The 13,699-nt window shown below is 39.8% G+C and overlaps 1 protein-coding gene across 5 annotated transcripts in view; it reads right to left on the minus strand.

Annotated features, from left to right (window-relative positions):
• Positions 1-13,699, minus strand: part of LOC141908073 (high affinity cGMP-specific 3',5'-cyclic phosphodiesterase 9A-like) — a 72,597-nt gene that overhangs the window by 32,774 nt on the left and 26,124 nt on the right. For all 5 annotated transcript variants that reach the window (XM_074797880.1, XM_074797882.1, XM_074797881.1 and 2 more), the window contains exon 2: positions 10,681-10,830. In XM_074797880.1, coding sequence (XP_074653981.1) covers positions 10,681-10,830 — 150 coding nt within the window. The remainder of the gene's footprint in view (positions 1-10,680; positions 10,831-13,699) is intronic.

Consider the following 13,699-nt stretch of genomic DNA (forward strand, 5'->3'; position numbering starts at 1 on the left):
ACCGAGTCGATATGATGTAAACCCGGCATGTAAATTTAATTCCCGCGTCTTATTGAAAGTCAGCAAGTCACCGGTACTACGCGTAATTTCATAGTATCTCGTGGTTTGACACTGAACTTGGACACGATCCCTTTCTGCAGATTACAGTATAAACTCCTTATACACCGCGCTCCAAATGAATTTCAGAGCACTTTACAAATATACCCAGCTGTAAGATTTACTAATTAAAACAGTCAATCTAAATATTGTCTAATGAGAAATGTTTTCAACTCAGTTTTAACCCTTTCATTGCGTCTACACCACAGTGCGGTGTCTAAATCGGTGATGGATTTTGCTAGTACACCGATACCGCACTGCGGTGTATTGATGTAATAAGTAATTAGTTTTTATCTCTATTGAAAGATGGCAGCACCTGTCAAACATAGTGAAATATTGGTAATTAATGATACACCGCGCTGCGGTGTAGACGCACTATAGTGGTATTCCCGTTATTCAACACACTAGGGAGGAATTTTTCAAAATTTTCAAATCATCTCCAGCACTATAGGGTATTAATTAGTCAGCACTGAAAGGATGAAAAGATGAATGAGTTTAGCGGCCCTTTCAGAAAATCAATTCTCGATATACCAGTATTTGCATTGAAAGTAATAGTTGTTTGTCAAAAGAAACAAAAAAATCATCAGCTTTTTGACCGTTTCGGATGTTGAATGCAGCAGAACGAATGTGGCACGTCCCTAATTCATTTAATCAGAGTGACTCGTATTGACACCAGCGCGCTTCTTCATATGTTTTATTACGCAAATTCCCGAAGGGGGCGACATTAATCGAATTGAATCGCGACGTTACCACCACGAGCACCAACAACCGCGACATGTCAATATCGGTGTCGTTCAAAAAGTAATTTCGACATCGTAGCCTGCTCGCGTGATAAGCGAGACTTCCCCCCTCACATCAACTCCTACCTGACTTATCATCATCGCGATAAGCCGTCATCGCAGGAATGTTTTCAAAACGGGCAAACTGTTGACACCGGCGTCAAATAGGTCCTGTTCGACTCGGGCCAAATTTGGCCCGACCAAACCAAGCCCGTGCCAAATTTTGGTGCGAGTCAAGTTATTCCGTGCGAACGCTAACCGGTTCTGGAAAGGACTCACCTCACTTGCCACGGCATTATTTTGTTAGTACAAGGAAACAAGGAAACAGAGTAACACGTTTGGTCTCAGAAACATTGTTTCTCTAAACTATGTTTCTGTTTCCTGTTTCTATGTTTCCTCGTGTCCACACGCTCTCAAATTAAACACGGGCCAAATTTGGCTGGGGTCCTAGTCCGGATGAGTTTGACCGGGACCAAATCATGTCTTACCCAATTCATTGTCATCATTCTTATCTTACCAAACATCTTATCATATTCTTAACGCGCGAACGCGACTAAATTCTCAACCTCGAAACGAACACGGCGAAATTTCCTGCGCCTTTCGTTGAAAGTCTAAACGCAAATATTTACCACCGTTCTTCGCGAGGCGGAAAATATTATTAGTTTTTAATCTCGATTTACGACAGATGCACACGCGCCGTCTCTCACGCGTCGGTGAAACGCCGCGCAAATAGAACATGTCGACGAATATTGCGAGTTTAATAACGATGAAAATCGGTTGACGAATCGAACGCGTTACGACTTGAAAATTCTGTTTGCAAAACTCATTAAAAACGTTTCGCGTTTTTACGTTCAGATCGGTTAATTCGAAATCGAACGTCAACACGGTTTACCCCGGAACTCTCGCTGACACCGGAATCAATCATTTCACGCGGAGAAATCTTTGCCAAATTGAATGGTATTTTACGCAAATGCAATGATAAGTTGTACAACCACTGACCAAGTCATGGATATCTACTGGTTAGCACGCTTGCACAAGATTCTGGTTCAAGTTCCCGAGTTTCACTGTTAACCCTTTAACTGGGAACTAGAAGTTGCTGCCATTTTAATATGACCTCTTTAATAAATTCATATTCTTATTCTGTGATATGGCTTTCATTTGCCTCGATATGTGTACACCATTGCAGGTAGCTTGCGCTGGTTCGAAGTTGGTCTACAGTTATAGCACGGACGTATAAACTAGTTTATACGTCCATGGTTATAGGTACAGTTGCCAATAGTACTTTGTGGACACTTTCATTGACCTGTTGCAAGGTAACTAACCTCTTACAGGTAACAGGTAAATGGGGAACTTCAAATGCTACTGTGGCAATCGAGGATTCAACTTATGGCAAGCAATGTTCTGCCAGGTGTCGCTAATAGTCATTCGGTCTTCAACATTCAATTTCTTCCAAATTTCAATTGAAATTGAATGAACTTTTCTCTTAAATGAATCAATTATTAATGAAAATTCTAATAAATCACTGAGTAGTAAACTGAATTTCAAGTATATTAGGTGGGTCGGTTCAAAAGTGATTGGTAATGAACTGATATCGACAACGTATAATCGAGTGCATATCACGCCATCTGGCGGGACAGCAGGTGTTGGGTTTTTACATTTTGATTGCAAAAACGACCTTAGAGAGAGGGGGCAGATAAGCCATAACTCATAGAAATGTCTCCGGACCAATTTATCCCACCAAGGTGAAAGATCTCAAATACCGACATGCAATAAGTAAGTGCGGGCTTCATTCATCAGGGTGCGTGTAAACTCTTGTCATCAGAGAGCGTCTGGCACACCTGGCAGCACAATTTACTACCGATATCCAGGTATAATATCGGTAACATCTGCCAACACCTCGACCTGTTTGTGAAGATATCGAAGGTCTTTGCTAGATTTGTGCTTTATTCGTTCAAGCAGACTCTCAAGTGAAATCTTCATCCTGTCTTTTCCTCTTCTTTCCTCGTCCTTCTCTCTTAACTCTTTCCTCTATCTCCCATCTCACTCCCTAAATCCCTTCCGTTCTTTTCTAATCCCTTCATATCCTGTATCACTATATATATCTCGGACCTCGCCTATAACGCTAATTGGACGTACGCGCAAATCAGCACGATTCAGATATGATCGGCGCTTAGTAAAGCTCATCGTATTCGCAGCGCTGAATATCACCTTTTGTTTGTCTAATCCACGGGCAATCATCTCAATTGCTCGTTGATTCGGGGTACGGTATTATCCGCCCAGTCGCCCGCAATGAAAATAGGCGTATTCATCCAGCGACATCACTCCGCAGCAGCAGACGCAGCTGTAGCAGCAGACGCCGCGGTAGACTATCAATTGATCGATTAAGAGAAACTTACGATGACAGAATTGTGTATTATGATCATTAATGATGGCGCGTAATAGTCATCATGATTCTCAATTATATCCCATCTTTTTCTGTCTTTATCTCCCGTGATGATAATCATATTAACTCTCCCTCCCTCCTCCCTCCTCCCTCCCTCCCTCCTCCCTACCTCCCTGGCATCATGGCAGACACTATGGCTTGACACCCATACCATCTATACACGGGTGGATCCAGAGGCTAATTATCCTAAAAGGGCACTTCGATATCCAAAAAAGGTAATGATATTAAGTGCACTACTGCACTGAAATGTTAATCATAATTACCTTTCGTTGACAAAACGCACTTTTGAACACAAATTTGATGGACTTGTACAAGCCATATTAAGTTACGTTGGATGCTCCCTGGCTATACACCTATACTAACTATAGACAGTGATTGATTATCATTGATGATAATTCATCACTTTATGGTTTCAACATTACGTACAATATAACATCACGTAACATTATTAAACTTAAAAATAAGGGATCGAAAGACATACCTATACATGAGAGTATGCAATAGGCCCTATAGGTAGGGATATAGGTACAGAGTCTGAGATAAGCAGCGCTGATTCATTGAATTAAGTTACGCGTTGACACTGTCGATATTGAGTCCATTCTTATTTGGCTGTCAATACTGAGTCCATTCTTATTTAGCTGTCGATACTGAGTCCATTCTTATTTGGCTGTCGATACTGAGTCCATTCTTATTTGGCCGTCGATACTGAGTCCATTCTTATTTGGCCGTCGATACTGAGTCCATTCTTATTTGGCTGTCGATACTGAGTCCATTCTTATTTGGCTGTCGATACTGAGTCCATTCTTATTTGGCTGTCGATACTGAGTCCATTCTTATTTGGCTGTCGATACTGAGTCCATTCTTATTTGGCTGTCGATACTGAGTCCATTCTTATTTGGCTGTCGATACTGAGTCCATTCTTATTTGGCTGTCGATACTGAGTCCATTCTTATTTGGCTGTCGATACTGAGTCCATTCTTATTTGGCTGTCGATACTGAGTCCATTCTTATTTGGCTGTCGATACTGAGTCCATTCTTATTTGGCTGTCGATACTGAGTCCATTCTTATTTGGCTCTTACCGAGAGTGGAGAGTGGACCCGCATAGAACAGACCAAAATAAATGCTGAGCGTTCACATATGATTTTAAATCAGCTGCTCTCACTAGTTCAGCGCATTCGACGCAACACTGATTTATCTGACATACAGAGATCGTCCGTTTTATAATTTAGGCCACTTTTTGAGCAATTCGAGGTATCACCCCCACGCTTTCGAATACTGGTACAAATTTGAGATTTTGAGAATGGAATTCGACAAAAATTCGCAAGAAAACATGGACTTACGTCGATCGTATGGTTCCACATATCTAGTGACTCTCTATTATGAGTTAGTGTTATAAACACTTGTTGTATATATAGCATTTCAAATGAGATAACATTTTGATAATTGGATTGGAACTCGGGGAATTTTTACGATCTGATTGAGTAACGAACTATCTGAAGTGGTAAAGTGCATTATATCGAAATCAATCGTTTGATTAATGACTAATTTCTGAAAAATGTCTACAACACCACCGGGACTGAGTACATAATCTAAACATATATGATTTATTAAAAACTTATGACAATCATATGATCTGAGCAAACTTTGGAATTAAGACATGGCTGTATAACTGGGCCCTGTGGTGACCAGCTAAGACTGGTCTCAAAAGTTAGAAGAACCTGAATGGGCTTAAACTAGTTTAAAAACCTAAGCATTATTTGCACAAGTCATGACAAGTCATCTAGGTGGTCATGGTTTCGTAGGTATTAAATCAGATGAATGGTTTTACATTGTACGATTGGCTACAGAAGCAAGATGGGCTTAGACTAGGTTGGAAATTATTAAGATTGACCATTGAAACAAAAAAGGCTTAGAATGGTCTATAAAGTTGTTGGATTACTAGAACCAAAATGAACTAGGCATGGTCTTAAATCTAAGCTTTGCGCCTGCACGACTGGCCCCAGGGCAAAGTCTTGAGTTAAGTTCAAAAGTGGACTTAAATCTTATTACACCCATCTTAAGTTGTTATATTAGCTATAGAACCAGTATCGGCTTCAAGTGGTCTTAAATCTAAGCCTCGAGCCTTGCCTGACTAAGCTTCGACTGACGGGCGAGTAAGCCTCACCTTTGCCCTGATGAGTGATCGATTAATGCAGAAACAATAGCTTCAGAATCTTATGTCGTATTCTAGACTTACGGTCCAGAGGAGAGAGAGGGGGGACTCCTCGGTCTCGCTCGAAAACAGACATGCTTTTAGCAAAATTGAATAAGACATCATCTGCCATGTTAGATATTCGCATCGACGACGCCTTTAATGCAAAGAGGGAGTGAAGAAAGCTCGGCGTCTGGAAAATAACCACGAGCATCATTTACGACGAAATGTACCCGTCATCGTCAACGTCATCGTCGTCGCGCGGAAATCACCGTCGAATTCATCACGAAAAACGTCCGTAATAATAATAATCGTCGTAACGATAATAATTTTCTAGAAAAGTCTAAAAATGATTTAAAACGATCGTAAAAGCCGGTGAGGATTTATGAGAACGACGACGACGACGGATAAATTTCGAAAAACGGCGGATAATTCGACATCGTCGCGGCGACGGATGCGCTCGGCTGTGGATTATAACGGCCGTTTAGTCGCAGTCAGTCGCTCTCTTAAAAATAGAAATACCGGCATCGGTGTCAGGGGGCACTTGAGGACAGATTGAATGAGGAGTTGAGGGTAATGAGGAGCAGGTAAAATAACGTCGTTCAAGAAGGTGATTGGATGAGCTCAACTTTAACGGAATAACTAGTAGTTTTAAGGTATTCCACTTTCTCTCTGTCGATTGAACGCCGCATTATCAGCAGGTATCGGAGTTAGCCTGAACCCTGAATTAACTGACTGATTAGACCAGTTCTGATGAGTGACTGACTGGCCAGCTGGCTGGCTGGCTGACTGAATGACTGACCAACTGACATGACCAAAATGGTCATGAAACAAGATAAATGTTGGACGATCTCATGAGCACTGAGCACGAAGCTCAGAGAGGATAAATATGTTATGGAAGATCGTTCGTTCGTTCGTACCGTTCCTACTGAGGAGGTTGATGAATTTGCCAATAGAAAAAACTACTTGGTTTGTAAAAACGCGCTTTCATCAACGAAACAACACAAATCTATTCTCACAAAATACTTGGTTTGTAATTAGCTCAGAATTTAGCACTTGTAATTTCGTAACTGTATGTTGTATATAAACCTGTAGTTTAATCATTTGATTCACTTGTATTTCACCCAATGAGGGGGATATGATCCCGAAAACGTTCGTGTCAATAAACTGTATTTACTCATTAGAAAATGAGGTTTTTATTGTTATCGCTTCGAATAGAAAAAACATTCGATAAAAATTTCACGTAACAAAACACTGAACAATGTTTCCGAGCGAAGATAGTTAGCTAAACGAGTCGGGTTTTATTATGTAACGTCTCGCGTTCTCCGCCAATAGCTAATCATATTACAAACTAGCGACTGAAAAATCAGTGTTTATCAATAATTCGAGTCGGTTGAGGAGATTACACCGGATACCCCGACGTGCTTTCATCGACCGATCGACGAAAATCTCTTCTCTCACAAAATGCGGGTAATTCACGGAAAGAAAAATGATAGTCTTGTTTTACGACTGTCGAAATAGCTGAAAAGCATCGAGAAACGCAGTTTTTTTAATAGCGGCGGCGTCGAGAAATAAGATCCGCGCACACGGCCTTCGCGTTCGTTCGTTCAGCTCGGAGGAAGAACAATACCCAGCAGCGGCGTTGGTGGTGGTATCCAGCTCAATAAACACAGATGTATACCGCATACAGAAACAGAATAGAAACAAAAAAGGTATTTAGTCAGTTATAGCATAAGAAGCCACGTTCACTTTCGCGCTATCGCAAGTTAGTCAGTTCTTATTTGGTCCGTATCTGGAAACGGACAAGTTAAAACGGACCAAAATCAATGCTTGGCGTTCACACACGTTTTTAAATCAGCTGTTATTACCGGTCCAGCTGTACGCAGCATTACGATAGGCAGACAATTAAAGCAAACTCATGCACAGAGAAATGGTCTGTTCTAAAAATTCAGAAAACGGACCCGGATCATCAATTTATCACAATTGACCTTATTTTGGTTGACTTTAGTATCGATCGACGATCGACGACTTTTGTTAAAAATCTACGAGAATTTTCTAAATCGAAACTGTGTAACTGGATCGTAATCCGTGAAGATGCATCTGAAAACAGTTGATTTACATTCTTTTCATAAGATCGTATCTCGATTCCGACATAATGAAAACAATTTTTATATAGGCGCGCGTGCGCGTAGATTGTGAACGGGTTTTCTGCGTCGAGATAAAACCCCGATGACGATGATCGATCGGGCGACAATCTTCGGACCGTATAAAGAATTCGGAATAAATACATAAATAGTCTACGGATACTCTCACCTTTCCTATGTTAATTTCAGGCTTAAAGATGCCTTCAGGGTATATGGATATTATGGATATCATGGTTAAGTTTATGCCAAAACTAAGCTTTTCATTTGTTATTAAAATGAATTTGTGTCGATGAAACGTAGCCGTTTCGTAGAGAAGTGGATTTGAAATTCAAATTGAATTTCTATGACGCAACATCAATATCTATTATCTATTGATTATATGATATTCCTGTGTTTCGTTATCAATAGTGACTTTCATAGTGTTTTACCGATCTTGATTACAGTAGATTATTTGGAATCATCAGACGCCCGCTTTACGAGAAATCCACATTCAACATCTCATTTCATATTCACATTAGATGGACCTTAAAATGATATCCAGTTTACATCAAAACTGATTCTAATTCAGCCGGTTTCACTGTATTTTGTACTTAGCCCAAGAAAAGAGCTGTTTTTGACCAATGAGGCGACACGTAAGATCAAACGCTGCAGGAATTCCAGTAAACTCTGAAGTGGAATCAGCGATTTCATATGAAACCGCATAAAACCCTTCACGCATGCCTACACACGTCTTCCCTTCCTTGTGATCATATAAACATATAAACGCAGATCCTTATGGCGATTGTCAGTTTGTTTTTATCCAATAATATTCATCGACTGATCGTCAGCGATGAGGAAAATACCGACTTCACGAGGAACAACGCGACTAATAATCACTCATCCATTCGGTATGTTATCGTAAAACACGCGTGGCGCGCACGCGACACCGCCCCGGGGCGAGCGAGGAAACGGCGATGGTCGATATAACGCCTGATTGGTCGGTATTTACGTCGATTGATTACCTTCCAGATACATGATACATATCAAACGCGGCACAATGAAATCTATAATGAACAATCACCACCGGGAACCAGGAGTTTATCTAGGCTCGTGATCTGCCTAATTATTATATCATAACTAAAATCTAGGAGGAAGAAAGTCTATTGCGTGAGGGTGACAGGGCACTTTATTAAGCCCCTTTCCCTTGTATTGCAACATGAATATCATATATATATATATATACACACACACACACACACACACACACACACACACACACACACACACACACACACACACACACACACACACACACACACACACACACACACACACACACACACACACACACACACACACACACACACACACACACATATATATATTTATACACTGGAAAACCCAAGTTTATCTATCCATGATCATACTTTTATCTAATGTATTCTTTTGTATTCTCAGGGTATCAACTTTTATTTGATATGCTTCCCCCCCCCCCCGACTATTCCCTGACATACATGTCCTTGTTTTCCCTGACTCGATCTGCTAAGAATCCAACCAATTAACACAGTCAAATACGTAAGACATAGACCTAATTTAATTGATTTTATGCACGATCTAACAATCTCAACAAATCCACCAGACTTTTCCCTGATTTTTAGTTTTTTTTTCAAATTCCCTAGTCCCTGACTCTTTTTAAGAAACGAAAAATTCCGAGACTTTTCCCTGAATTCCAGGTAAGTGGCCACCCTGGTTTTTTTGTATACTTTTTTTTAATAGCACAATCTGTCGTAATTCAACAGAAAATAAAGTTATTCTCATTATAAATGAAAATGGACTAAATTTTGTCGTCGTCGTCGTATTGTTACGCACACTATCCTGCGTAAAAACTGTCGGCATTACTTTCAAAACCAGGTACCAGTCCTTCCGTCATGTCCAGGAGCGTCAGAATTTTGGAACATTTTTTGTCATAACGAGAATGGAAGCCTAGAATCTGATCATAGAAAATACGGAACTGATCCCTAAAATGCCGTATACGTTCTCGTAATAGCAAATCTGCTCTATCTAATCGCACGATCGATAATTTCTAGCTACCGGTAAGTCCATTTTTTGTCCGCGGACAAACCATAGAAAATCCGATAAAAGCTCGACTGTTCTAAGCTTTACGCTAAAAAGGAAAGCCACACGACCATAATTCAAATAGCTATTAGTACGTCGACAACGCTGACAGTTATAGAATACATCAATATTGACTTCGCAATATTATCTGTCCTTCAACAATTCACTGGCAAACAAACCTATTTAACTTTAGTCTGGATTTCCCAACCTGTTTTTGCGGAAAAATAAACCTATAAATAATGTTAATCAGTAAAGTTCGAAAACAAATTTGGCTTTCCGTGGTATTGACACATTTTATCTTCCATTGCATTTTGAACTTCGACACTTTTTAGAAATGAGAACCAAGGAAAGAGGAAGCTACCTGCAGTTAATGAGATTCAGTCAATTCATTAGCAGTCAGTCAGTCAGTCTTTCACGTACTGCTCCCTCATCAATCCAGGATTCATGTGTTTGAATCCTGGTAGTAGCAGTCAGTCAGTCAGTCAGTCTTTCACGTACTGCTCCCTCATCAATCCGGGATTCATGTGTTTGAATCCTGGTGGTAGCAGTCAGTCAGTCTTTCACTGGTCCCTCATCAATCCTGGGTTCATGTGTTTGAATCCTGGTGGTAGCAGTCAGTCAGTCTTTCACTGGTCTCTCATCAATCAAGGGTTCATGTGTTTGAATCCTGGTGGTAGCAGTCAGTCGGTCTTTCACTGGTCTCTCATCAATCCAGGGTTCATGTGTTTGAATCCTGGTGGTGGCAGTCAGTCAGTCTTTCACTGGTCTCTCATCAATCCAGGATTCTGGGTTTGAATCCTAGTGGTAGCAGTCTTTCACTGGCCTCTCATCAATCCAGTGCTGTGGGTAGGTGGTTTTTAAAAGGTTCAAAAAGTCTAGAAAAATATTCGCAAAAAAAATAAGTCATAAATACAAGTAGATATAGAACTGACCTGAAATATTGGCTGCGACAACCTCCAGTTTGTAACGTGTATAGATTGTATTCGGTTTTAGACGTGGCGATATATTCACCAGATTGCCTTTTATATTGTACAGTTTAACGATATCGTTTGGTCCAGCTTCCGCCGCCGTTCGGAATGTTTCTGAAACGACAACAAATTAGAAATCGAACATGAATATGAAACTTCACAATTTCGAAACTAAATCCATAAGGCTGTGAGGCTCCTTTATTACTTGTGTAACAAGGCAAGTTACAACAGTTTCAAAATCAAGGCTTGCCTCGAATTGCGGGGATCCAACTAAAAGACAAAGGTAACTGAAATACAATATAGCATAAGAATAACCACAATATGATATGGAGAATATGTAATAAAAATCCGATATTCAGAATTTACAGAAAATATTTTCTTTAGTTCGTAGTTTTCTAAATGAATATGAGGTAAGACCTAGCACTTGAGTCAAAGTTCATTTTTGAATATTAAATAAACCGATCATCATTTTCTGTTTAACTTAGTCCAAAGAAACTCTATTCATTAGAATGACATGAAATATCTGTTAAATCTTGCGCAGTCCCTTCGTTCGAAAAACAGTATGAAAATCCACGGAAATAGAAATATTCAGAATAATTGAAAGGATACGTAAAAACCGATCACAAGTTTGTGATATAAAGCCTAACTAAAAAAACAGTTGAAAATTACTTTAAAGATCCTGAAGTCGCCGTGAAGTGATCGCCGAGAACGAATCAGAACGCATCTAATCGCAGAGTCGTTTCATGAATGAATATCATTTCCTGAACGATCACAGTAATAGTAGTTTTATAGTATATACTGACAATAACGCAGCGAGAGATACATTTACAGCTGCTCTATATACATCTCCGGCTGAATTTATAGTCAGTCTCGCGATCCCATTCAGTTCATCCGTTCATTTTCGCGGTATCCAGTTTTTGCCGGTGGATATTTTTCTCATGCAACGCAAACGCGGCAGCAGTTCGGGAAACGCGCAGGAAGGCCAAGAGGAGTCGAGAATAACACGAATAAAACATTCGACAGTGTTTACTGCGAAACATTTCTCGTTCTTTTTCTCACCCTACCCCTCAGTCATTCAAAAATCGTGTACGTATATATATATATATATATATATATATATATATATATATATATATATATATATATATAATTATATATATATATATATATATATATATATATATATATATATATATATATATATATATATATATATATATATATATATATATATATATATATATATATATATATATATATATATATATATATAATTACCACACCTGGGACAAAAAAGTAAATTTTCAGGCGCACAATAAGGAAAAATGAAGAATTAAAACAATCTTCAGAGGGACAGCAGAAATTGTTTCAGGGATAGCAATAGATTTTCATTAGCATAAAAAAAAAACCTACCAGGGACAGTGAGGCATTTTCAGGGACAATCCATGACAATTGGCAGCTCTGATATGTATCGAAACTTGGCTTCTATTTAAGAAAAGTATCAAATTAAACACGTCCTATCAGTAAAATCAGAAGTTCCACATATCCTGAAGAGGATATACATGTACCTGCCACGCGGTAATTTTTACAACAGATTTCTTATTAAAGATCTTTGCTCCCCTCAGTCACTCAACAATCGGCGGCTATCTTATTTGTTTTGGCACCGGCTTCAAAACAATTCACCTTCTGAGGAAGACAAGCCTCTGGTGTAGTTTGTGGTTATGACAGGTACAGCACTAAACGCAGGTGTCTGTAGTTTCTCAGAACTATCCCATTATTCCCTCAAGCTGTATTTTCTCGGGACAAGGCAAATATTTTTTTTACCGGGAACTGCAGTTTCTATTGCGTCGTTCTTCGAAAATTCATCCCTTATGACTCGACCGATCGAGTGAACCCTACTACAGTCAGACGTTCAAAAAGTGTTATGAAACCGTTCGAAATTTAGTCTGTTCCTAGTTCGAATGGATAAAGCATTCATACGAGTCCAGTCTAAATTGGTCCATTCCATTTTAGACCGATCCATTCTAGATCTTAGAAGCTGTGTTCGCACAAGCATTTTTGGCCCGTGACAAACAACTACTATTCACATGGGTGCCAAATGGGCCCGTGTCCGTCTGGCTCAACCAAGAACGTCGGAACAGGCCGAGCCAAATTTAAGCGTTTGAATTGTAACTGGTTCCAGAAGTGACCCACTTCGATTTGTTTAAGCATTGTTTAGTATCGAGTGAATAGTTTACGTGTAAACATGCCCTCTAATAAGCGACGGGCAAAATTTGACTCAGGGGGGCCTGATCCTGGGCCATATCGTCTCGGCTTAAATCAAGCACATTATTATTAGTATAAAAGAAGCATCTCGCTCGACGGCAGACGTTGTTCCAGTTCCTACAGATCGATCAATGTGTTGTTCGTTTGCATCGCGTTGATTTCGTCGAGTGTTTGAAATGTCGATCGTTAAACGGTAATTACTGTTCTCCGCAGATGAGCGTCTCGTCGTCGAGTAGTCGCCGCAAACGTTGTAAACATCAACGGAATCACCTCGAACTATTAGGCGTGTCCCTGATGGCGCAGTTGTTTCCGCCGAGTTGCATTTTGTCCCAGTGCCTGGGTGCAACGGATAAACTTGGAATTGGTTGTAATTCATCCATTGTTCAATTTAACCCTTTCAGTGCTGACTAACCAATCCAACCCTATAGTGCTAGAGATAATTTGAAAAATTCCGCCCTGTTGTGTTGAATAACGGGAATACCACTATAGTGCGTCTACACCGCGGCGCGGTGTATCGTTAGTTACTAATATTTCACTATGTTTGACAGTGATAGTGAACTAATAATTAATTACATCAATACACTGCAGTGCGGTGTACTAGCAAAATACATCACCAATTCGTACACCGCACTGCGGTGTACACGCACTGAAAGGGTTAAGCCTTTCAATTTAAAAAAGTGACCCTCCAGAATTCTAAAGTATTTTTTGAAGTAGAAAC

The sequence above is a fragment of the Tubulanus polymorphus genome, chromosome 7, assembly GCF_964204645.1.
Source record: "Tubulanus polymorphus chromosome 7, tnTubPoly1.2, whole genome shotgun sequence".
NCBI lineage: Eukaryota > Metazoa > Nemertea > Palaeonemertea > Tubulaniformes > Tubulanidae > Tubulanus > Tubulanus polymorphus.